At 45.0% G+C, this 25,827-nt stretch overlaps 1 protein-coding gene across 1 annotated transcript in view; it reads left to right on the top strand.

Moving 5' to 3' along the window:
- LOC146355920 (uncharacterized) overlaps positions 1 to 23,499 on the top strand; it is a 49,494-nt gene extending 25,995 nt beyond the window's left edge. Inside the window, 9 exon segments of the mRNA XM_084829980.1 lie at positions 241 to 367; positions 1,712 to 3,261; positions 9,876 to 9,955; positions 13,605 to 13,632; positions 16,268 to 16,783; positions 16,977 to 17,103; positions 17,560 to 17,630; positions 17,990 to 18,116; positions 19,829 to 23,499. Coding sequence (XP_084686106.1) covers positions 241 to 367; positions 1,712 to 3,261; positions 9,876 to 9,955; positions 13,605 to 13,632; positions 16,268 to 16,783; positions 16,977 to 17,103; positions 17,560 to 17,630; positions 17,990 to 18,116; positions 19,829 to 21,456 — 4,254 coding nt within the window. The 3' untranslated portion in view covers positions 21,457 to 23,499.
- The last annotated feature ends 2,328 nt before the right edge of the window (positions 23,500 to 25,827 follow it).

Raw genomic sequence — 25,827 nt, 5'->3', positions numbered from 1 at the left:
ACGGAGAGCCCTGCTGGACCAGAAGAAAGGCCCATCTAGTCCACCATCCTGTTTCTCACAAGGGCCGAGCTGATGTCTCCTGGAAGCCCACAAGCAGGACAGGAGGGCCATAGCCGTTTCTTGCTGCTGTTCCCCAGCAACTAGTTTTCACAGCAAGCAAGTTTCAATCCTGCAGTATAATACTCAACCTCCTCACTTTAAGCTATCCTTGAGAGGGAAACATTTTCTTTTTTCCTCCAGGGTCCTGTGACTTTTGAGGAGGTTGCTGTGTGCTTCACTGAGGAGGAGTGGGCACTGCTGGATCCTGATCAGAGAGCCCTGCACAGGCAAATCATGGAGGAGAACTGGGGGATCATGGCCTCTCTTGGTAAGGCTCCCTGTTTTCCTGCCTAATGATCTTGTCGCGTTCCAAATGCAATGGTGCTGAGGAAGATAATATTACCATTTTTGGGATTTTGAGGATACCTTTTAGAGCACAGAGCTCAGAAGGTGATGTTCAAAAAGAAAATAGGATGCATTAAGTGATATTAAAATCATCAAATGATGAAACACTATTTTAAGACAGCAGCTTAAAGGCACGGGCCTCAAAAATGCCACAAAATCTTTCACAAGGCCCATTAAGACAGCTTAGAGTGTCAAAAACAAGCAGCAGCAGCAAGACCTGGATTAGGGAAAGGCAACCCAGAACAGGCACATCTTCCAGGCATAGTTGAAGGCCTCCCCAGCATGGGCTGCGTGGAGTTCGATTGTGTATTTCGCCTCCAGATCCCTTTTTCCAGTCTACAAGGATTTGTCTATTTATAATTACTAAAACATTTATAATCCTACCTTTCCATTAAGCAAAAATCCATAAAGGAGGTAGTACTGGGGAAGTATCAGTACAAAATATTAGAAAACAACAGTCTGCATCATCAGGAAAGCTGAGAGCTGCAATAAACACAAATATAATACTGACCCATCACAGGATCCCAGAAGTCTGACACAGCAGATGTACTGAAGCCAGAGAGGGAGGTCTCTAGAGACGCAGCCAGCACACCAAACTGCCTTTGTTTTACAGAAACCAAATCCATCTGCTTCCCCTTTCGTCTCTTTCTCCCCAATTGCAGTCTGGCACCACACGGAGACACCCGGACAGCCAAATTACATCCTCCTTAGCTCGGGTGGAGGGGTGGAAAAGTGATCTGCTTCTCTCTGACCACAACAGACCATTGGGCTTTGCCGCACTTCCTGTATATGTACACTTTTGATTCGCTTGCTAATGGCAGATCTGACCTTGCATAACTGACCTACAGGGCTGTTAGGTAAGATCACTGCTGTTACTTTTCCCGCCTTGGCGCAGGCAAGGATTTCTCAAAGAGACAGTGTCAGTGATTGCCAAATTTTACTGGAATCCACATTACCTGCCTTACTGGCAAGCAGGCTGATAGCACGTCTGTGAGGCTGACTAGGCTGAGAGAGGGTAACTGGCCCAGAAACACACAGTACGTTTAATTTCTCAACTGACCGCTGAATCCAGGTCTCCATGGGCCAATCAAATGCATTGTACCATACCAACAACCCGTTAATGCCAGTCAAAAAAGCAGATAAACACATGGTAAGAACTACATCCCATCTACGTTTTCCAGTCCTTTTACCAAAATCATTAATTGAGGATACTCCATTATTTGAGGTTTTATTGCTAACTCAGGCTTTTACCAATTTCTTGTTCCAGAAGCGGACAGGTGGGAAGCAGAGAAAAAGAGAGAACTACACGGGATGTCACTGAAAAGAGACAAATGTATAAATAGTAAACAGCAGAGATGGAAAACTCAAGCAAATGAGAATATGAGAAATAATTCCTTTCCTTCTCAGGCCAATGGCTACCATGATTTCACAATCCCAGAAGAAATGCATAAAAGACAGGAAAAGAATAGGTGCCATATGCACAGGAAAGCTTTCAATTCTGAATCAAATATTAAAGCTCATTGCAAAATTCACACATTGATGAAACCACATAAATGTTTGGAGTGTGGAAAGGGCTTCAATCGGAAGATAACTTTAACTTCTCATCAAAGAACCCACACAGGGGAGAAACCATATCATTGCTTGGCGTGTGAAAAGAACTTCAGTCAGAACGCACATCTTACTTCTCATCAAAAAACCCACACAGGGGAGAAACCATATCTTTGTTTGGAATGTGGAAAAAGCTTCAGTGAGAAAAAAAATCTTACTCGACATGAAAGAACTCACACAGGGGAGAAACCCTATAAATGCTTAGAGTGTGGAAAGAGCTTCAGTCAGAACGCACATCTCACTCTTCATGAAAGAACACACACAGGAGAGAAACCATATCTTTGTTTGGAATGTGGAAAGAGTTTCAGTGAGAAAAAAAATCTCACTCAACATGTCAGAACCCACACCGGGGAGAGACCATATAAATGCTTGGAGTGTGGAAAGTGGTTTAATCAGAAGATCAATTTCACTTGTCATCAAAGAACTCACACAGGGGAGAAACCCTATAAATGCTTGGAGTGTGGAAAGAGCTTCGGCCAGAAGAAACATCTTACTTCTCATCAAAGAATTCACACAGGGGTGAAACCATATCATTGTTTGGAGTGTGGAAAGAGCTTCAGTCGGAATGCACATCTCACTCAGCATGTAAGAACCCACACAGGGGAGAACCCATATCATTGCTTGGAGTGTGGAAAGAGCTTCTGTCAGAAGATAAATCTGACTTCTCATCAAAGAATTCACACAGGGGTGAAACCATATCATTGTTTGGAATGTGGAAAGAACTTCAGTCAGAAAAGAAATCTTACTCAGCATGAAAGAACTCACACTGGAGAGAAACCATATAATTGTTTGGAGTGCGGAAAGAGCTTCACTCATAAGATAAGTCTCACTTCTCATCAAAGAACTCACAGAGGGGAGAAACCACATCATTGTTTGGAGTGTGGAAAGAGCTTCACAGATAAGAAAAACCTCACTTCTCATCAAAGAACTCACACAGGGGAGAAAGCATATCATTGCTTGGAGTGTGGAAAGAGCTTCAGCCAGAAGAAACATCTTACTTCTCATCAAAGAACTCACACAGGGGAGAAACCATATCACTGTTTGGAGTGTGGAAAGAGCTTCAGTCAGAAGATACATCTCACTCTGCATCAAAGAACTCATACAGGAGAGAAACCAAAGAAAGAGAGCCCATGTAGTGTAGTGGTTAGATTGTTGGACTGGACCTGGGGAGATCCAGGTTCTAGTCCCCACTCAGCCATGAAGCTCACTGGGTGACTTTGGGCCAGTCACTGACTCTCAGCCTAACCTACCTGACAGGGTTGTTGTGAGGATAAAATGGAGAGGAAGAGGAATATGTAAGCTGCCTTGGGTTCCTCACAAGAGGAAAAAAGGCGGGATACAAGTGGAATAATAATAATAATAATAAAAATGTTATAATAAAGACTTGGAGTGTCAAAAGAGGTTTATAAGAAGGTAACTCTCAGTTCTGATTAAAGGACTCACATGGTCAGTAATCACAGAGTGGGGAAATTGTAAAACTGGTTGCAATGTGGAATAAAATAAAATCTGATCTTACTTCCCATCTAATAACTTCTCATCTGTAGGGAGAAACCATAGAAATACATTCCATACCAAGTATGGAATGAGAATCATTTACAGTCTAGCCATATTTCATATTAGAGGAGCTACTTAAGAGATATACTGTATAAATGAATGCCATCCGAGGAGTTTAGTAATGTGCTGAATCTAAGACAACAAAGAAATTTCTGTAAACAATCTTTTGTCTTAGGTCTGAGATAGTGAAAAATAATGATGTGCAGGCCAGAAATGCTCCCAGAATACGAAGTGGGATGGATTTTCTCAGTCAACTGCATGTCAAATGTCTTTAATAAATATTTTATTTATTTTTGTAAAAGCGTTAAGAAAATTATGTCCTCTGCTACTGAATAAATATGTGCAATCAGCAAAACCAAGACAATACTTCGTTAAAGGGGGAAGGGATTGCTTCTTTAGTAAAGCAAGCATTACAAACCTCAGCATTTTATTGCTTATAAAAATGTCACCTGTTGGGTTACTCCAATTTACGCCAAAGGCGGATCATAATTTTTTCTCAGACTTTGTGGAAAATGCATTTTATTCTGGCCTATTGAGGAAGGGTGCCTTTCATGGGTTTGTTTAGGTTTTAAGCAGCAGGTCAAAAGTTAAGGGTTTCCTGCCCCATTAAGGCCTATGGCAGCAACTACTGTCAAAGTTGTGTCATGCAAGCTGGGTATCATTCTAAATCTAGAATGTTGCCAGTACATTGTTTTCAGTGGGATTCTCTGTTGCACTGGGAACCTAATTGATTCTCTGTGCAAATGCGTATTCCTTTAGTTATGGAATGTGACTTCACAAGGTCAGATGACATTACATGTAACTACATGCCAGCTACTGATTTGAGCGAGCCGATATGGGTCAACTCATAGGATTCTTCTAGCAATACGGTAAGGGTCAGATGCTTTTTAGGACAATGCAGGACCAGGATAACATGGGGCATCTTTGCTGGTCCGAGGCACTCCATGCTTCCCATCTGGATTTGGGCCTGAAAGATCAAGGAGAAGTGTGGGTGCATGGATTCCTGAATCCGAGGCCGGAGGCAGCACCCCAACCTCTGACCCAGGAGCCCGAGCTCCCTTCCCCATCCCCCTTGCGGCCAATGTGGAGAGAACCATGCCAGCTGCCTCTCCAACCTCCTAAACATGAGCTTGGAGAGGAGGGAAAGGGGGCGGTTCTGTGGGCCGGGAGGGGCAGAGACTGGGTTAGCCGGCTTACAAAGAACCCTCTGGACAAACCAGCCTCCTTCCCTCCTACTCTGCAGAGCCACAGCTAGACAGGCAAAATCGCCCATCTAAAGAAAATCCAGGGTGAGACGAGTGCAGAGGAGACTATCACCTCCGTGCTCCTGCTCTGCACAGGATGCCTGTCAGCCTCCAAGTTTGGAGGCTGATGGGCATCTGGGTAGGACTGCGCCCTTAAGGATTCTGTTTTTTTGTTGTACTGTGATACAATTGATTATACACTGCACTGAAATCCTAAATAGGATGAAGGGTGGCATATAAATGTTTTAAATAAATAATGAACAACAACATCTGTTATCCTTGCCTGATTTTCAAGGAATAATGGTGAGAATGTTCCATGAAAATTGCTGGGCACTGGCTGGTGAGAGCTTTTAAAGGTAAAAACCAGCTCTGTGGCATTCTCTTTTCAAATAAATTAAAATAAAATTCTGCACCCTCAAAAAAGAGCAGCATTTCTCCAAGTGGAGAGTTTTTTTGCAGAATTTATTCTGGCTTTGCGAGTCATGGGGAGGAACGAAGAGATCTGCAGGACCCTGAAGTACCCCTCCGTCCACTGAAAGCCACTGCCCCTCCGGCTTCTGATACTTCATAGCCATTGTTCACTCCCCTGGCACTCTACACCTGGCCCTTGATCATAGTCATCTCTTTTGCACTGTGCCCATACCTCTACGGAAAGTCAGACGTTTCTGGAACTCCCTTCCGGGACGAGGGTGACCCCCATCTCACCTCCACTGCATCCCCATCTCTGATAGCCGCTGGCCATTCCACCAGTATCTGGATTCCGTTTCAGTGAAGAGCAACTGTGAAATCAGGAGCCAGCATAGTTGGACAATTGTTGAGGCCCACACGCCATCGGGGAACTCCCCCCCCTGAGCCCTCTGGCCCTGCTCCTGTTCTTTCTTCTTGCTGTTTAAGCTCTACTTCCCTCACCCTTTTCCAAATGTGCAGGCAGTGAAAAGGGCAGAGAGAAGGAGCAGCAGCTCCACTCCCCAGCTGGGCCCACACAGAGAGGGAGGCCCTTTGAGGCCCTCATGCCTGAGGGCCCCCCCCCCGTGCCCCCCACCCCAGTTTAGACCTGACACTTGAGTGTAATGATCATCCTTGGAGCACAGTCCAGTCAAAGTAAGGCACCTTCTAAGACAAAAGAATCACGATAACACAAGTCAATTCCAGTACAGTCAACGGGACTTTAAAACTCTTTTAACTTTGTCTGGAATGTAGATTTTTCTCTCAGTTTTTTCCCCTCTGGAAAAAAGAAACCCTATAAATGCTTGGAGTGTGGAAAGAGCTTCAGCCAGAAGAAACATCTTACTTCTCATCAAACAACTCATACTGGAGAGAAACCATATAAATGTTTGGAGTGTGGAAAGAGCTTCAGTCGGAATGCACATCTCACTCAGCATGTAAGAACCCACACAGGGGAGAACCCATATCATTGCTTGGAGTGTGGAAAGAGCTTCTGTCAGAAGATAAATCTGACTTCTCATCAAAGAATTCACACAGGGGTGAAACCATATCATTGTTTGGAGTGTGGAAAGAGCTTCAGTCGGAAGATATATCTCACTTCTCATCAAAGAACTCACACAGGGGAGAAAGCATATAAAGAGAGCCAGTGTGATGTAGTGGTGAGAGTGTTGGACTGGGCCTAGGCAGATCCAGGTTCTAGTCCCCACTTGGGCATGAAGCTCGCTGGGTGACTTGAGGCCGTTCACCGACTCTCAGCCTAACCTTCCTCACAGGGTTGTTGTGAGGACAAAATGGGGAGGAGGATGACTGTAAGCCGCTTTGGCTTCCTTGCAAGAGGGAAAAAGGTTGGATATAAATGTAATAATGTTAATGGATGTGATAATATGTAACTGCTTGGAGTGTGGAAAGCGCTTCTTCCAGTTCTCATGAAAGAAATCACAGAGTGGAGAAATTGTAAAAAGGTAAAAGGTAAAGGTGTCCCCAACCAGTCGTGTCCGACTCTAGGGTGTGGTGCTCATCCCCATTTCTAAGCCGAAGAGCCAGCGCCGTCCGAAGACATTTCCGTGGTCATGTGGCCGGCATGACTGAACACCGAGGTGCACAGAACGCTGTTACCTTTCCAGCTGAAGCGGTACCTTTTTATCTACTTGCAATTTCTTGCTTTCGAACTGCTAGGTTGGCAGAACCTGGGACTGAAGATGGGAGCTCACTCCGTCATGCAGCACTCGGGTCTCGAACTGCTGTCCTGCCGATCTTCCGGTCTGCAGTTCAGCGTCTTAACCGCTAAGCCATCGCGACCCCTAGGAGAAATTGTAAAGCTGCTCGCAATGTGGAATAAAATAAAACCTGATCTTCTCAGAATAACTTCTCATATATGGGGGAAGCCGTAGAAATACTTTGAGTATGGAATGAGATTGAGTTACAGTCTAGCTATATTTCACTTTGGAGGTGCTACGTATGAGATACAGTATATAAAGCACTGCCAAGCAAGGCATTCATGAGGGCACAATCCAATCTGATCCAGCCTGGGTACTTGTAAGCCTCCTAACTCAGAGGTTTAGGAGTATCCAGTGTAGAGCGGGAGGCGCAACAAGTCCCCTGCTCTGCATTTTAGCTAGATGGGCAATTTTGCCTGTCTAGTGGAGGCGTGGGGAAGGGTAGGAGGCTGGGGATACCTCTTATCCTCACATCCCCAGTCGCCTCCCATCCCCATCCCTGGGAACGCCTCCTTTCACCCCCTACAAACTCGCATTTGCAAGCTCATAGCAGCAGCCAATGCGGTTCTGCGCTGGCTGCAAGGGAGGAGGTGGGGAGCATGGTTTCCTGGCTCCAAGCTTGGAGCCCTGTCTCTGAGCTTGCAGCCGGAACATCAAAACATCCTGTGTCCGCTAGATGCTGTCTAGGGAGCGTAGGACTGCTCTCCCCATGTGCTGACTCTTAAGACAGTTAAGAGTCTTAACTCTTAATTAAGGCAATTTAGTCTTAATTAAGTCTTAAGGAAATTTAGATATTTCTAAAAAACTTTGTGGAATACTACTGATGCATTTTTTTCCGGCTTATTGAGGAACACCGCAAACCCAGACATGAGACCCATCATGGGTAAGGGGCATCAGTAATAAAACCCTACTCCTCTTGACAAGCTTGGCCACAATCGCTCTTCGCAACTGTGGCCAACCTTGGGCAAATCACTCCCAACTGCGGGCAAATGATGTGAATTTTTTTCTAAAACTCTGTGGAATACTACTGATGCCTTTTATTCTGGCTTATTGAGGAAGGGCGGCTTTCATTGGTTTGGTGTGCTTCTCAATTGCAGGTCAAAAATCATTAAGGTTTTCCTGCGGCAGCAACTGCTGTCAAAATTATGACATGCATGCTCAGCGTCATTCTGAATCAAGAATGCCGCCAGGGTTCTCCGGTGGATTCTGTGCTGCAGAACATAGTTGTTACTTTTATCTGTCCTGAATCTCCCACCAGTCAGCTTCATGGGATGACCCCGTGTTCTAATATTTTGAGACAGGGAGAAAAATGTCTCCCTATCCACATTCTCCACACCATGCATCATTTTGTACACCTCTAAGATATCTCTTGGTTACCATGGCCTTCCAGTGGGTGGACTTCTCTCCATTAGGGCAGGGCCATATAGGAGCCAATTGCCATATTAGAAAGAAAAGGCACCCTTCTAAAGAGCAGATCTCACCCCTTTGCAAGAGGCCTGGTTCCTCTAACAGGCCCAGTTGGAGTAAAAAAAGGAGGCCTGGCTTAGTAGGTTTTGATGTTCGAATTCGTACCCTGTTGTACCCTCCCTCCCTATGATAAATTAGGCTCAATGTTTTGTCTCTTCCCTGCCAGGAGCTCTAAGTGGCAGACACGTCATTCCCTCAACCCCCTTTTATCCTAACAAAAACCCTGTGATTCAGCTGTGAGGAAGTGAGTGGCAGCTATGGTTCAAGCTGCATGGCTATGTAGGGATATGAAGTGTTTAATGTTAAATATTTCTTGATTCTTTTTTTAAGCATGGAAGTGTATTTTTTAATTACATTTATTTCCCACCTTTCTTCCATCATGGAACTCAAGGTGGCTACATGTGGTTCCAGGTTGTCTTCCCTCAAAGCACTGACCAAACCCAGCCCTGCTTAGCTTCAGCAAGGTGGGTGTCTCATGTGCCTTCACACCATGTCCTGGAACAAGTTCTGACAAGTATAAATGTGTGCAGTTCTGCTCTGGTTGCCACTCCTCCAGGAATCCACATTAATCTCCAGGAATAGTTGAAAGAGATTTTACCTGTTTGATGTTGTGTAAAATATTTGGGACCGGTGAAGGAAATCTCCAGGCATGATGTCAGTCACAGTTGGCAACCCTATCATCTGTAGTGGGGTCCTGGGGGGCATGTGCTTTGCATTGTCTTTGTATTGTTGCCTCACTCAGCCCCCAATACGAAGATGGTTTATTGTGCTGATACCGAAAGGCTCTGAGCATGAGCAGAGTGCACAGTAGAAATTTGTCTGAATCTTCTATTTGTTTTGACAGACTTCATCTTTAGGAAATATGGAAATCAGTATTAAGTTTGGAGAATCAAAACAGTATTTATATAATTATAAATTAGTATTATATAATATTAATTTATAATGATATATAATATATAAATAGTTCACTACTATAATTTTATACACTGTAATAAAAGTAGTTTAATGTGGCTTACTTGGGGAAATAGAGTAAAATGATATCAGGTTGGCTAGATATTACGTTCATGAAGACACTGTCACTTTGAAGCTTTTATGTGAGGAGACATCCCCCCTTCATCCTGTTTGGGATTTGACAATTCCATAGCCTGGCCTTGGGGCGCCTAACTTTATTTGCATTTTTGTAAATAAACAAGGGATCAAGTGTGATAATGAGGCAAGAGGTGTAATTTGCTGGAGGCATGGCAGATGAATGCTTTTGAAAAATTCATTGTAGGGGGAAGGGCCAATGAAGGAAGGGCTTTTGTTTGGCATACAGGATTTATACCAGTCTTTCTCACTGGGGTTGGGACCCATCAGTGGGTCTCAGCTGACATTCAGGTGGGTCTCAGGGCTGCAGGGTGCCCAGGGCCTCTTTGCTGGATTGCTCCATGCCAGGGTGCACCATGCACACTGCATAGGCAGGTGCAGCAGCAGGAGGTAGGCTAATATTTTTAATAATACCAATAACAAGACTATTAAAAACAACTTGGGAGGAGAGGAAGAGGATAAGAGAGGGAAACTGTTATAGGAGGAAGTGAATGGAAAAGCAGCCGAAGGGAGGGATGAAAGAAACTGGCAGTTGGGGATAAGGTACAAGTTAAGAGGGAAAGAAGGGGAGAATAAATGACATGAGAGGAAGAAAACCTCCTGTGTCCCCCGGATCCAGAGGAGGTTCCCTTGCCATCTTTGGGCTCTGGCCATGAGGACACTCACATGCCATAGTCACTCTCACATGGTTGCAGCTGGAGGCTGTTAAAACAACTCAGGCCCTTTTAAGAAACAATCCATCAGTGCAAAGGGGAGCTACTTAAGGCTCAGTCTTGATCAGCTCCTTGCCTAGAGCAAGGTACAAACCACCCTGTCTGGCCTCCAGCCGCAGCACCGCTTGGGGCTTTCTGTGATGCTGATGTCTTCCCATGTTGCTTCCCTGAGAAATCTGACCTAACCTGACCACTGCTAAAGTTCCGACCCATAACAGAACCCTGCACGCCAGGCCTACAATGCGGACTATTGATAGACTCACAGACTGAAAAGGTACAGTCAGAGGTCACAAATTGCTCCATAGAGTAATCATACCAATGTTCCCGTATGAGTGAATTTCATGGATGGATCATAATTTTGAAAACACGTGTCCTCCCCAGCCCCTCTAACAAGCAGAGGAGTGTCAATTTTCCTGCCTTCAACTTCAGATTGAACACACACTGCTTTTCCTTGATCCATTTCCTCCCCAGTTAAAAGAGAAAAGATAGCCAGTCTTTAAGTCTCCAGCAGTGCTGCAGCGAGGTAATTTTAGAGCCTGGACTTAATGTTCTTATGGGCCCCCGTTTAGATGGCCATGTGCATTACTTCTCTTGCAAAGCACACAACTAACACTTCTCTTCATGGTATACAACTGCTTCTACATTCCTGATATGTTCTAACAATAACAAAACTGCCATTCATATAGACGTGGTGTGTGTTTGAGAACAGAAGACATAATTTAGTTTAATGTACAGCACAAACCTATACATGTCTACTCAGAAGTCCCACTGAGTTCAGTTGGGTTTACCCCCATGTAAGTATGTAAAGGATTGCAGCTTTGGAAACGAGAGGATAAAGGCCAACTCATTTTATTTATTTATTTTATTTATTGCATTTATACCCCGCCTTTTTTCCTCTTGCAAGGAACCCAAGGCGGCTTACATTATCCTCCTCCTCTCCATTTTATCCTCCCAACAAACACCCCTGTGAGGTGGGTTGGGCTGAGAGTCTGTAACTGGCCCAAAGTCAGCCAGTGAGCTTTCATGGCCGAGTGGGGACTAGAACCCGGATCTCCCAGCTCCTAGTCTAACACTCTTGCCACTACACCACATTGGCTCATTACATTACAATGATCTTCTCTTCATGAATACTAACCTGTAGTTCCAGAAATCAGAGAAGTAGTAATAGTTTGCAAACAACCCCCACCCAAAAAACATGCAAATCCCCCCAACCCTGTCCCAAGTACTGAATCACTTTGAACAACTGAAGGAAAAACAGGAAGAATATGGCAATTTCCCTGATCTGGAAGAACATATTAAACTTCTAGTCCATAACAATGCATTCGTTAGCAGCTGCATTTTCCACCAGTTTTCCTATTGTACTTTGGGAGAGTCAGGGTAGGACTTGGAAATGTGCGTGTTGTAGGGAGGGAAGTGAATGGAAGAAGTTCCTTGTGTTACGTTGCTCTGCCCAGCTAGCTTGGCAAAGATGCGGTGTGGGGTTCGGGTGTTGGAGCAGCAGTAGGGAGGCCCAGGTAAGCCTCAAAGCTCCCTGGGTGACCTTAAATCAGTCACTTTCTCTCAGTTTTAAGGAGAAAAGGACGGAGTTGCACGTGAGGGAGGCATTTTAATGCTTTTGGGGAAGGTCCAGGCTGTGGGACTTAGGGACTGCTGCTCAGGAGTCAAAGCAGAGCCAGTGGAGAGCCAGCGTGGTCTAGCGGCTAGAGTGTTGGGCTGGGACTGGGGAGACCCCACTTGGCCAGGAAGTCACTGGGTTACTTTGGGCCAATCACTGGAAAAGACCCTGATGCTGGGAAAGATTGAAGGCAAAAGGAGAAGGGGACGGCAGAGGATGAGATGGCTGGATAGCATCACCGATGCAATGAATATGGACTTGAGCACGCTCCGGGAGAGAGCAGAGGACAGGAGGGCCTGGTGTGCTGTGGTCCATGGGGTCACAAAGAGGGCAAACTGATGAGGCTCACAGACTATTAATTAAATCAAGAATCAGGTTTCACACTGCTTCTCTCTCTCTCTCTCTCTCTTCATCCAGATATATCATTTGACTTGTTTGTTTGCTGCCTGAGTTCTTTGGGGGAAAGCTGGGTAATGTTTTAATTAATTAAAACTGGTTTTGAGCTATCTAGGCAAATCAGAAAATGGGAGGTGCTGAGTGGGGGTTGGATCCAGGTTGTACCTTTGCCAAGAGGAAGCATCCTTCCATGAAAGGAAGGACTTTTTTGTGGATCGCTCCCACAACACAGCTCACCCCATTCACCAGGGTCTCCTGCCTCTTTGACCTGGTGGCCATTTTGTGCTAACAAACTGCATGGTCTAACCATATGCTGTGAGGAAATTTTTCCTGTTATCTGTCTGGAATCTCCCACCATTCTGCTTCATGGGATGACCGCAGATTCTAGCATGATGAGGAATGAGGGAGAAAAATGTATCCTTATCCACTTTCTCCACACCATGTATATTTGTGTACATCTCTATTATATCTCCCCTTAGATAAGAGTAGTCGCACCACAGATTTAGGGCAAGTACTGTCATTTGTTTTAGCATGTCCCATTTGTATGGGCACATAAGACTTCAACAGTGTGTGTGTGTGTGTGTGTGGTTAAAACAACTGGGAGCCAGAAAACCTTTCTATCTTTCTAGTTCCTTCCCCGCCAAATTCTCCAGCAACACTGCCTTTGCCTTCTAGTCCCCTCCATTTATATACACTATTTTAATTCTTCTTTCCAATCCCTTCGCCCATCAGAAGGGCGGTATAATTTTCCTAAATGTCTATTTCCCATAAGAACTAGGGCTGCAATCCTGTACACAAGCCTTCACCACCTTGCGTTTTGGACTGCACCTCCCAGCAGCCCCGGCTAGCATGGTCAGTGGTGCTGGATGGGAATGGTAGTCCAAAAGATCTGGAAGGCGCTAGGTTGAGGAAGGTTGCTATACACACTGACCCGGGAGTAAGCTCCGCTGCACTCAATGGGGCTTCTGTCTGAGTAGACGTATACAAGACTGCACTGTAGTTTCCCCACTCCTTAGGCTTCAGTGTCCTGGGCTGGCTTCTTGAAGCTCCTGTGACCTCCTGCGTCCCTGGCAGGAACAGCCTGTGGACAGAGAGCCACGTTTCGCAACCCAACGCAACCCGCAGGCGGGCTGAATGCACGCCGAGTCCACTGCTCCAGGGGCCCGGAGGAGGGATCTTGCCGCTTGGCCTTCTGAGGGTTAAAGGGGCCGAACTAGATTCCTAGAGAGGAAGGGGACTTGGGGAGGACGGGGCGCCGTGTCCGCCACAGGAAATGCGCCCCCCAGGCCCTTCCTGTCCCGCCTTCTTCCTCCAGAGGAAAGAGGGCTTGGAGCTTCCCGCAGGTGCTGCATGGGCGCCTCCTGGGTGAGATCAGCTGAGCCCCCGCACATTGTCTGTTTGGGTGAAGGGGAGGCCCCGGGCTGCAGGGCAGGGGGTGGGACATGGAGGCTGGGAGGGGGTGGGGAACCGCCAGTGGGGCGATGCCCCAATTCCATACAGAGCAAAGATGGGGGGGCTCTGCTGACTAGGGGTGGTGTTGGAGGGCCGAAAAGTGCAAGCCGAGCCCTCACCCCATGGGAATAAGTGCAGCTGAAAAATGTAGGATTCACCCAGAACCTCTGGGAGCTTCTTTGATTCATCCTCTTGGGCCTCGTGGTCGGGGTGGAGGGGTTAAAGGAGAACTGCAGTGCTGAGTCGATTAATCAGACCGATTCATTGATTATACTACTACGCGCTGATTGACATCAGGGCTGCCGTTAATCGGGCACTTCTTCCCCCCTCTGCCTCTGTGGGCTGAGATGCCCCCAGGTTCTCCTCTTGGCCGGATTCTTAGAAGAAACCAAAGAAATCAACAAGTGGAAGTCAGGGTCCCTTTCTAGCTCCTTCTCTCCCAAATTCTGCAGCAACACTGCCTTTGCCTGCTTGTTGTCTCCTCCACTTCTATACACTATTTTAAACCTCCCGCCCAATCCCTTAGCCAATCAGAAGCTCAGTAGAGTCTTCCTAGGTTTCTGTTTCCCATAAGAACTAGGGCTGTGATCCTGTACAGCAGCCTTCCCCAAAGTTGTGTCCTTCAGATGTTTTGGAATTCAACCCGCATCAGCACCGGCTAGTATGGTGAGTGGTGCTGGATGATGGGAACTTTAGTCTAAAAGATCTGGAGGGCACCAGGTTGGGGAAGGCTGTATACACACTGACCTGGGAGTAAGCTCCATTGAACTCAGTGGGGCTTACATCTGAGTTGATGCATATAAGATCGCACTGTAGTTGCCCCCCACCCCTTTAGGTTTCAGTGACTTGTGACCTTTTGAATGTCCTGTAGGGGAGGGCTTGAGACACAGAATGCAGGAGAGGAGGGGGTGAGGAGCTACCCAGATTCAGTCCCTAGCATGTCAGAGGGGAATCTGATGATGCATTATGGAGGGGAGCTGGACCTTCCTCTATTTTACCCCGTAGGGAGGCGGCCTCTGCTGCTTGGAACTCCCCGCACAATATCAGGGAGCTTCACTCTTTCCTCCTTTCAGCAGACCAGAAAGCCCCTTTGATTTGGCAAATGGGGGTGGGGAGATTGAGGTGAACTGCAATGTTGAGTCTGCTTATCAGACTGATTCACTGATTAAACTTGGAGTTTGATTTGGAGACCCCTGAAAGGGCAGTAATTGTTGTAGTTATTTAAATTATTATTGACATTTTACTGGGGGGGGTGTACAAGAGAGGCACTTGTGCGTTTTGCTAAAGGCAGCAGAAGATCTTGGGGCAACCGGGTGATGCCAGTCTTAAGAGAGAGGTGGCTGGAGAGGAGTCCTTTCGAGAAATAGGAGAAGGCTGATAATAAATAAATATATAAATAAATGGGGGGGAGGGGGGAATTAAAGAGAATGAAAAAAAGGTATTAAAAATCCTGAACAGGAAAAAAACACACCTCAGCACAATACAACCAGTGAATCCCAGTTCCTGTGGGGCACAAAACTTCTGGCCTCCTCAAATGTAGGATGATATCCTGTGGGAACTTTTGCTTTCCCCTGGTGAGGCAGCTCCTAGCTATGATATTTAGGAATGGCGCCTACATCTGCTGAGCAGTACACCTTACAAAATCAAGGAGAATGGTTACGGGTCTTTTTAATAATTTAATGTAAAACAAAGTCTGTTTAAAGAAAAGAGAAACGTATGTATTCATCAAAATGCCTAGCTTCTATGCATATATGAATTCAGTTGATTAATACTCAACTGTGTACTCCCTCCCTGTGTACTCCCTGTGTACTTGTGGAACTCCCTCCCTAGGGAACTCCGTCATGCCCCCTTTTTAATGAGCTTCCGTCGTGCATTAAAAATGTGGTTGTTCAGGCAGGCATTTGGGGTGGGTTAGGGTATTTTAAAATTTTTTTATGGTAGAATTTTATTGTTTTAAATTGTTTTATGGTATGTTGTACATCGCCCAGAGTGGCTGGGTGACCAGCCAGATGGGCGATTAATAAATTTAATAATAAATAAATAATACATTGATATTTGGAAATCTGATGACTTACCCAACAAAGACTTATTTAAATGACTGACAGCCTTGATTTAAACCACCTTTAAGGATGTTTATTGCAAGAGAGGCTTAAAGGGAAGATGGCAAAAGCAGAAAGTGTCACAGAGAGGATGTGTGGAATGGATAAATCCTCAAGGGAGGGCCAAAAGAGGGAATGTACTTCAAAGGAGATGAATAGTTAGGGATGGACCTGGTGGTGGAGGCAGGGAGGAGACGATATGCAACACCTTCCGATTCTCAAGCACGTGAAGGACTTAGGTCTGTGGCGCTCAGGTTGAGGGCACGTGAAGGACTTAGGTCTGTGGCGCTCAGGTTGAGGATCCTTCCCAAGTCTCCACTTTCTCCTTCAGTCTTGTGGGACAAGACCTGCTTAGTAGCTGGAGAGCTGCACATTTCATCTTGTCCTGACAGTATAATAATTCTTTAACCATGTCCTGCTTTTACAGAGCCTTAGTATCACTGCCTCATACAAGAATCTTTGCCTAGATACAGAAGAGGGAGGAGGGTATTTTGCCTCCTTGGAGGCTTCCTTGGAACACGGAACAAAGATGGGCAAGCAAGACCCAGCTGGCCCTGAAGCCCAAAGAGACCCTGATGCCATTCAGACCAGTGGTATTGGGGAATTCTGGGAAATAACAGTGCAGAAGATCCAGGGTGAGGACATGGTCAGCTCAGATGTGCAGCTCCAGCGTTTCAGGCAGTTCCACTACCAGGCAGCCAAAGGGCCCCGAAATGTTTGCAATCAACTCCATGAACTTGCCCTCCAGTGGCTGAAACCAGAGCGATGCACAAAAAACCAAATCCTGGACCTGGTAATCCTGGAACAGTTCGTCACCATCCTGCCAGGGGACATGGCGAGCTGGGTCAGAGAATGTGGAGCAGAGACCAGTTCCCAGGCAGTGGCCCTGGCAGAAGGCTTCCTCCTGAGCCAGGCAGAGGACAAGACACAGGAAGAGCAGCAGGTGAGAGCATTTCATCCAACGGGTCAGGAATAGGAGGGGGGATATCCTAAAACTCTCTACAAATTGCGCAACCCATTCTGGAAATCACTGGAGGAGAAATGCCCCATACCGCGCCTCCAGCAGTTTTGCCTCTCTCACTCCTTTTCTAATCCTTCCCATCATTCCATGTCTTCCATCTTCATTGCTCTTTCAGGTACAGAGTCCATTTGCAGAAGTGGTCCCTGATTTCTCTGCAGCAGAGAAGGCTCCATCAGATATCAGACAGAGTCCCCCCAAAAGGGGGATCAGGCAGGAGGGTGACGGATGTGCCACCTTGCAGGGTAAGGATTAATTTGGGGGTGGATGTATTTCAACCTGGGCTCGCTCCATGGAGGATGGAAGAGATCCTTGGGCCACTTTTATTCCTCACCCCACCCCCTCCAAGTCTTTTTCGGGGAAAACACTTGTCTGCAGCGTTTTCCACAATTCAGAACTATGTTTAAATTTCAACACTTGGAGATCTTATTCATGGAAACCAACAGATCAATTTGTGGCCGAGGGCCCAAAGGGGAAACACACATTTTTACCTATCTGATTGCTCAAAAAGCAAACAAGACCTCTTGTAATGTCCAGCTGTACTTAGACTTCCACCACTTCCAGTGGAAATCTATCCATTGTAGTGGGAACGAAGTCCTACTGAGTTCAAATCGGTTTACTTCCTAGCAAGTGTTTTTAGGAGTGTAATCTTCATCTCTAAGGATATTCTACTGACATCCCATCATCTCTTTTTCCCACAGGCGCTGGAATGACACCGGCAATATATACTCAGCCATCCCTTTTTCATTATGATGGAGTGGAATCGGATCAGGTAAGTGGAAGTATCACTGGGGAGACAGGCAGGGAGCAGCCAGGGTGTCTCTGTCCCCAGCACAACTCCCAGGGCCAGAATTCACCTCTTTCCTTCTGCTTAGGTAAAGCTAAGATCCAAAGGAGAGCCCTGCTGGAAGGGACCAAAGGCCATCTAGTTCAGCGTCCTGTTTCTAACAGTGACTGACCAATGCCACTTGGGAAGCCCACGAACAGGACTGAAGGGGGATAGCCATTTCTTGCTGTTGAGCCCCTCACAACTGGTTTTCACCCCAAGCAAGTTTCAATCCAGCACTATAATGTCCAGCTACCTTTCGTCATGTTGTCCTTGAGAAAGAAACGTTTCCTTTTTTCCACCAGGGTCTGGTGACTTTTGAGGAGGTTGCTGTGTGCTTCACTGAGGAGGAGTGGGCACTGCTGGATCCTGACCAGAGAGCCCTGCACAGACAAATCCTGGAGGAAAACTGTGGGATTGTGGCCTCTCTCCGTAAGGCTCCTTGCTTTCTTGTTTAAGTTTACTGTCAGGTTTCAAATGCAATAATGGTGAGGAAGATAATGTTTCCGTTTTTGGTATTTTGAGCCTGACTTTTAGGAAATTGGCCTGTGAAGGTGATCTTCAAAACGAAAATAAGATATCAAGTTATATTAAAAGCAAAGGATTGTACAGTGTTCTAAGACTTCAGCTTAAAGGCACAGGTCCTCCAACATGCCCAAAAGATTTTCACAGACACTTTTAAGATAGCTCAGAGTCCCCAAAACCACCAGCAGCAAACGACTGATTCGGAAAAGGCAGCCCAGAACAGGCACATTTGCCAGCCATAGTTGAAGGCCTGCCCCGCAGGGCCATGTGGAGTTAGACTGCATATTTCAGCACCTCTAGGCCCCTTCTTCCAGTCTGCCAGGATTTGTTTTCATTTACTAAGGCCTTTCAAATTCTGCCTTTGCATTAAACAACAATCCACACAGGAGCTAATACTGGTGAGGCATCAATATCAAATGTTAGTAAACCACAACAGCATCAAAACAATCAGCATCCACTGATGAAATTTATTTTATTTATTTATTATTAAATTTATTAATCGCCCATCTGGCTGGTCACCCAGCCACTCTGGGCAATGTACAACATACAATAAAACAGTTTAAAACAATAAAATTCTACAATAAAAACATTTTCTAAAATACCCTAACCCACCCCAAACGCCTGCCTGAACAACCACGTTTTTAATGCACGACGGAAGCTCATTAAAGAGGAGGCATGATGGAGTTCCCTAGGGAGGGAGTTCCACAGAGTGGGGGCCACCACAGAAAAGGCCCTCTCCCTCGTCCCCACCAGTCTAGCTGTCCTGGCTGATGGCACAGAGAGAAGGCCATCCGAGGCTGATCTTGTTAAGCGGCCTGTCTGGTGCTGCTGGAGGCGCTCCTTAAGATAGGCTGGGCTGGAACCATATAGGGTTTTAAAGGTCAAAACCAACACCTTGAATTTGGCCCGGAAAACAACTGGTAACCAGTGCAACTCCTTCAGCACTGGAGTGATGTGATCTCACCGGCGGCTGCCTTTAATCAGGCGAGCCGCCGCGTTCTGTACCAGCTGCAGTTTCCGAACCGTCTTCAAGGGTAACTCCACATAGAGTGCATTACAGTAGTCTAAACGAGAGGAGACCAGGGCATGTACTACCGATGGGAGCAGATGGTCGAGAAGGTAGGGGCACAGCCGCTGTATCAGATGGAGTTGATACAGCGCTGTCCGGCTCACAGCTGACACCTGAGCCTCCATGGACAGCTGGGAGTCCAAAATGACCCCCAGGCTGCGGACCTGGTCTTTCAAGGGTAGCCGTACCCCATTCAACACAAGGTCAACATCCCCTAGCCTCAGGAATCATCAGGAAACATTTAGAGCAGCCATAAATACAAACACAGAAGTGACCCATCATACAGTCTCAGTAGCCTGACAGATCAGCTGTCCTGAAGCCGCAGAGGGAGGTTTCTAGGGAGGCAGCCAGCACCCAGTCAACTGTATTGTCCCACACCAACATTCAGTTAATGGCAGTCAACAGAGACAGTTGAACACGTGGAAAGAACTGCATCTCATTTCAGTCTTTCCAGTCCTTCCTTTTATCAAACTCATTAATTGAGAGTGTTCAATTATTTGTGGTTCTATTGCTAACTCAGGCTTTTACCCATTTCTTGTCTTCATTCCAGAAGTTGACAGGTGTAAAATGGAGAATGAGAGAGAACCATGTGGGATGTCATCGAAAAAAGACAGATGTAGAAATAGCAAAGAGCAGAGAAGGAAAACTGAAGTAAATCAGAATAGGAGGAATAATTCCTTTGCTTCTCAGGGCAATGGCTACAATAATACCATAATCCAGGAAGAAATGCATAAAAGACAGGAAAGGAAGAGGTGGCATGTGGGCAGGAAAACTTTCAATTCTGAATCGAACAATAAAACTCATTGCAAGACTCGTACATTAAAGAAACTGCATAAATGCTTGGAGTGTGGAAAGAGCTTCATTTGGAAGACCCATCTCGCTTCACATCAAAGAATTCACACAGGGGAGAAACCGTATAAATGCTTGGTGTGTGAAAAGATCTTCCGTGAAAGAAGAGCTCTCCATTGTCATCAGAGAATCCACTCGGGGGAGAAACCATATAATTGTTTGGAGTGTGGAAAGGGCTTCAGTGACAGAAGAGATCTTCGTTGTCATCAGAGAGCTCACACAGGGGAAAAACCGTATCATTGTTTGGAGTGTGGAAAGAGCTTCAGCTACAAGAGAAATCTGACTTCTCATCAAAGAACCCACACGGGGGAGAAACCATATCATTGTTTGGAGTGTGGAAAGGGCTTCAGTGACAGAAGAGATCTCCGTTGTCATCAAAGAACCCACACAGGGGAGAAACCATATCATTGTTTGGAGTGTGGAAAGAACTTCAGCTACAAGAGAAATCTTACTTATCATCAAAGAACTCACACAGGGGAGAAACCATATCATTGTTTGGAGTGTGGAAAGAGCTTCCGTGTGAAGATAAATCTCACTTCTCATCAAAGAACTCACACGGGAGAGAAACCATATAACTGTTTGGAGTGTGGGAAGAGCTTCAGTGCAAAGAGTTATCTCACTTCTCATGAAAGAACCCACACAGGGGAGAAACCATATAATTGTTTGGAGTGTGGAAAGAGCTTCAGTCATAAGATAGCTCTTACTTATCATCAAAGAACCCACACAGGGGAGAAACCATATCATTGTTTGGAATGTGGAAAGAGCTTCCGTGTGAAGATAAATCTCACTACTCATCAAAGAACTCACACGGGAGAGAAACCATATAACTGTTCAGAGTGTGGAAAGAGCTTCAGCCGGAAGAGTACTCTCATGTCTCATCAAAGAAACCACACGGGGGAGAAACCATATCATTGTTTGGAGTGTGGAAAGAGCTTCAGTGAGAAGATATATCTCACTTCTCATCAAAGAACTCACACTGGGGAGAAACCATATCATTGTCTGGAGTGTGGAAAGAGCTTCCGTGGGAAGATAAATCTCACTACTCATCAAAGAACTCACACAGGGGAGAAACCATATAAATGTCTGGCGTGTGAAAAGAGTTTCAGTCAGAAGACACATCTCACTTCTCATCAAAGAACTCACACAGGGGAGAAACCATGCAATTGATTTGAGCATGGAAAGAGCTTTACTCAGAAGTCATATCTCCATTCTTATAAAAGAAATCATACTGGAGAGAACCTATATAAATGCTTGGAGTGTGGGAGGAGCTTCAATAAGAGCAGAATTCTCACTTCCCATGAAAGAAATCACACTGGGGATAAACCATAGAAATACGTGGACTATGGAAGGAGAGTCACTCACAATCAACCCATATTTCACATTGTACAACCCACATAGAAGATACACTATATAAAGGAAATACAACTACACAGTCTATTGATGCACTGAAGCTAAGACAAAGAAACTTCAATAAACAATCTTTTCTCTTTTATCAGTACGTAGTGAAAAATAATGACATGCAGGTCATAAATATTCCCATAATACAAGGTGAGACTGAATTTCTCTGTCATGTGCATTTCAAATTTCTTTAAGAAATATTTTAGTTATTTTTGTGAAATGCTAAGAAGAAAAAATAGATACTCTGATATTGCATAAATAGGTTCAAGTAGGAAAACCAAGACAATGCTTCATTAAAGGAGGAAAAGATTGATTCTTTTGTTAAGGAAAGAAGAAAAAAATATTTTTTCATGAGAAGCCTTAAAATTGTATTGCCTGTAACAATGATACCTTTTGAGCTAATAATTTGAGCCTTGGCTTTTGAGTTCTGTTTGAAATGTCAAATTGGCATGATAAAAATTGGCACAGGTGCAGCAAGTTCAAAGGTGCTTACAACTGACACATTTATCCTTTTTACTCCAATTTTTGGAAGGGCAGATAATAGAATTTTTCCATGTTTGCTGAAAACGATTGATGCATTGGTTCTGGCTTATTGAGGATGGGTATATTTCATTGGTTTGGTGAGGTTTTAAGCAAGGTCAGACAAGACTATATGTTATTGCATGAAAGCTCCTGATCTACGCAACAAGCAGGCCTGCCTCAATTTACAGAAGGATTCCTCTTGCAAAACAGAAAGACTCAGAAGCTTCATAAGGCAATGCAGGACCAGGATGACACGGCGCATCTTTTCTGGTACCAGGCATTTGATCCTCCGCATCTGGATTGGGCCTGCAAGAATATGGACAATTGGGGGTGCATTGGGGGAGGGCCTAAGTTGTAATCAAGCACAAGTTGTGACACTGCACAACATCAGCACTTATCATGGGCCATGTCTGTTAAGGCATTAGCCTCCAATTTACTGTCTCTGTGCACCTTCAGCCAATATATATTTAATGATCAAACTCCTGCTTGTTTAAGACCAGAGTTAAGGCTTTCTCATATTGACCACATAAAAGGAGAACTAAGGCTCAGTTTGGAGTAAACAATATATGTCAGGGATAGGAAGGAACTTTTGGGGAAAAGGTTAGACTTTCTGGGAAGAATGGACCTAAAATGTGATGTGAACCAATAGATGTAAAGACTTTAGAATATGTAATAAGAAGGAGGTCATCAAGCTTGGAAGAGAATTTAAGTCCATGTGTAATGGAACTCAAGGTTCCTCCTGGTTACAGGGCCTCTCTGGAGGTCCTGTATTGTGAACAGGTTCCCTTTGCCAGTGAGAGAAGATCCTTCCTTTACTGGTTTAGCATGGTGTGAGTGGTAAGCATATAGCTGCAAGAGTTGTAAGTATGTCTTTGATTTGCTTGACTGAAAGGTTTGCATGTGTGTGTTCAACTTCCTTTTTCTTAATAAATGCATTTAGCTTGTGTCTTTTTAGTTTGTATTTGTAGATTATAGGTAAATTTGAGTGAACGCAAACATCCTCAAAGGAACCTCACCTACAACATGAGGTTCAAGGTGAGGCTGTTTAAAGTAAATGTGCTTAGATATCCAATACTGGGGACCCTGAAATGTTAGCCTCCAGTTTTTCCCTTAAAGCCACAGAAACATCTGTGCCACAATGTAGAGTGGTAAATAGCTGATGATGGACATTCTAGGGTCAGAATGATGGAGTTTGTAGGGTTATATTCTCAACCATATTGTACTTTATATGTTTATATTAAAACCTGTATTTAAAAAAACAGACCACGTGAATCAAGGGAGTCACAATGGCATTGGGTCATGAGCAATAACATCTATAAACTAGGAATGTTATCAGCCCAGGGAGGAATGCTTGAAATAGGAAACATCAGGTCTCCTAGGCCAAAACACAAATATAACTATTTCGAGACAATTGATTTGTCATTGACATATCAATTGCATCTTAGTCTGTTGTTTCACAGCCATTTTTTTGAGCTAGAAATGTGGCTTTGAGATCTGGAGATAAAGATTTTTAGATTTAGTTATATGTTGATATTTCTACTGTATTAAGGGGAAACATAAAATTTGAATGTATGCATGCAGATCATCAAGTGTGAAAAGGCTTGACATATAAAAGGCAGTCCAGTGATCATAGATTTCAGTTCTCCCCAGAAAAACTCAGTTTCTTTGCTTGATTTGGGAAGATTGAAAAGATGCCTTATTTACTGTGATAAAATGATCTTCATAGGACTTCTTCCTAGAAATGTATTTCAGATGTTGTTCCATCATGGTATGGTTAGTGTTTATTCTGTACTAGGGATCTACTTGATAGATATATAAAGGACAGAAGAGACAACAGCTTAGTCTCAGAGTTGTTTCAAAACTAAAACTCTTTGTGCTTAATACCAGAAATCAGTCAAAATCTGCATTCCTGGTGACACTTTGCCCTGGGGGAAATTGAGTGGGAATGGTTACCTGGTTACCTTGATTTGTCACAAGTGAAACTAAACAGCAATAAGTGGAAGGGTTAAGCACCCTCTTCCAGTTCCCTAATCCTTTCCCTCAAATTGAGTCCTCCCACAACAAAACAGGTGTGTGGGATAAATTTGTGAATTGCATTATCTAACTTCATATTCTATTTAAGTTCCAGTGAGCACCTTTTAGAGGGGAAAAGGCACTGGCTTCTGCTGTGACAAAGAAAAGCCGTGCACCCAATGGTTGGCTCCGTAAAAGGAAGGGTGAGATATCAACAGCCTTGGATTGAAGCACTAGTCTGGTAGCCATAGGCAATCCGGAACTGCATGCAGGGAAGGGAGTCTGGTAGAGGTATCGAGTGCCCCGTGTCTCCTCTGTACTCAGCATAGAAACCAAGTGGGCTGCAAGAGGAACGACGCCTCTTTACCCAATGTAGAAATGCAGCTCTCTGTCCTTTTTCTGACATCCCCCAACCAGCTTTTGTGGAACTATATAAATGTAATAAATACAAATACAATGCAGTGGAGTCCCCAGTTTTGACAGGGCCTGTGCACGTTTGGAAGTCTGACAAACTGCTGTGGGCACCACCAGAAAATGGCTGCCACGGTGGCCTTGCTAGGCACAAGGGACAAACATCTTGCCCAAGAAACTGAGTCCAAGGCAGAGGTTGGCTTTGACCTCTAAATAACAAACCTCATATCTGATCACATGTTGCACAACAAAGTGCCCATTCCACAGAGGGCAAACTGATGAGGCTCACAGACTATTAATTAAATCAAGGATCAGGTTTCACACTGCTTCTCTCTCTCTCTCTCTCTCTTCATCCAGATATATCATTTGACTTGTTTGTTTGCTGCCTGAGTTCTTTGGGGGAAAGCTGGGTAATGTTTTAATTAATTAAAACTGGTTTTGAGCTATCTAGGCAAATCAGAAAATGGGAGGTGCTGAGTGGGGGTTGGATCCAGGTTGTACCTTTGCCAAGAGGAAGCATCCTTCCATGAAAGGAAGGACTTTTTTGTGGATCGCTCCCACAACACAGCTCACCCCATTCACCAGGGTCTCCTGCCTCTTTGACCTGGTGGCCATTTTGTGCTAACAAACTGCATGGTCTAACCATATGCTGTGAGGAAATTTTTCCTGTTATCTGTCTGGAATCTCCCACCATTCTGCTTCATGGGATGACCGCAGATTCTAGCATGATGAGGAATGAGGGAGAAAAATGTATCCTTATCCACTTTCTCCACACCATGTATATTTGTGTACATCTCTATTATATCTCCCCTTAGATAAGAGTAGTCGCACCACAGATTTAGGGCAAGTACTGTCATTTGTTTTAGCATGTCCCATTTGTATGGGCACATAAGACTTCAACAGTGTGTGTGTGTGTGTGTGTGTGTGGTTAAAACAACTGGGAGCCAGAAAACCTTTCTATCTTTCTAGTTCCTTCCCCGCCAAATTCTCCAGCAACACTGCCTTTGCCTTCTAGTCCCCTCCATTTATATACACTATTTTAATTCTTCTTTCCAATCCCTTCGCCCATCAGAAGGGCGGTATAATTTTCCTAAATGTCTATTTCCCATAAGAACTAGGGCTGCAATCCTGTACACAAGCCTTCACCACCTTGCGTTTTGGACTGCACCTCCCAGCAGCCCCGGCTAGCATGGTCAGTGGTGCTGGATGGGAATGGTAGTCCAAAAGATCTGGAAGGCGCTAGGTTGAGGAAGGTTGCTATACACACTGACCCGGGAGTAAGCTCCGCTGCACTCAATGGGGCTTCTGTCTGAGTAGACGTATACAAGACTGCACTGTAGTTTCCCCACTCCTTAG

The sequence above is a fragment of the Heloderma suspectum genome, chromosome 2, assembly GCF_057233095.1.
Source record: "Heloderma suspectum isolate Gila_16-S chromosome 2, 16-S_ref, whole genome shotgun sequence".
Taxonomy (NCBI): domain Eukaryota; kingdom Metazoa; phylum Chordata; class Lepidosauria; order Squamata; family Helodermatidae; genus Heloderma; species Heloderma suspectum.
This window is presented reverse-complemented; position numbering and strand designations above follow the sequence as displayed.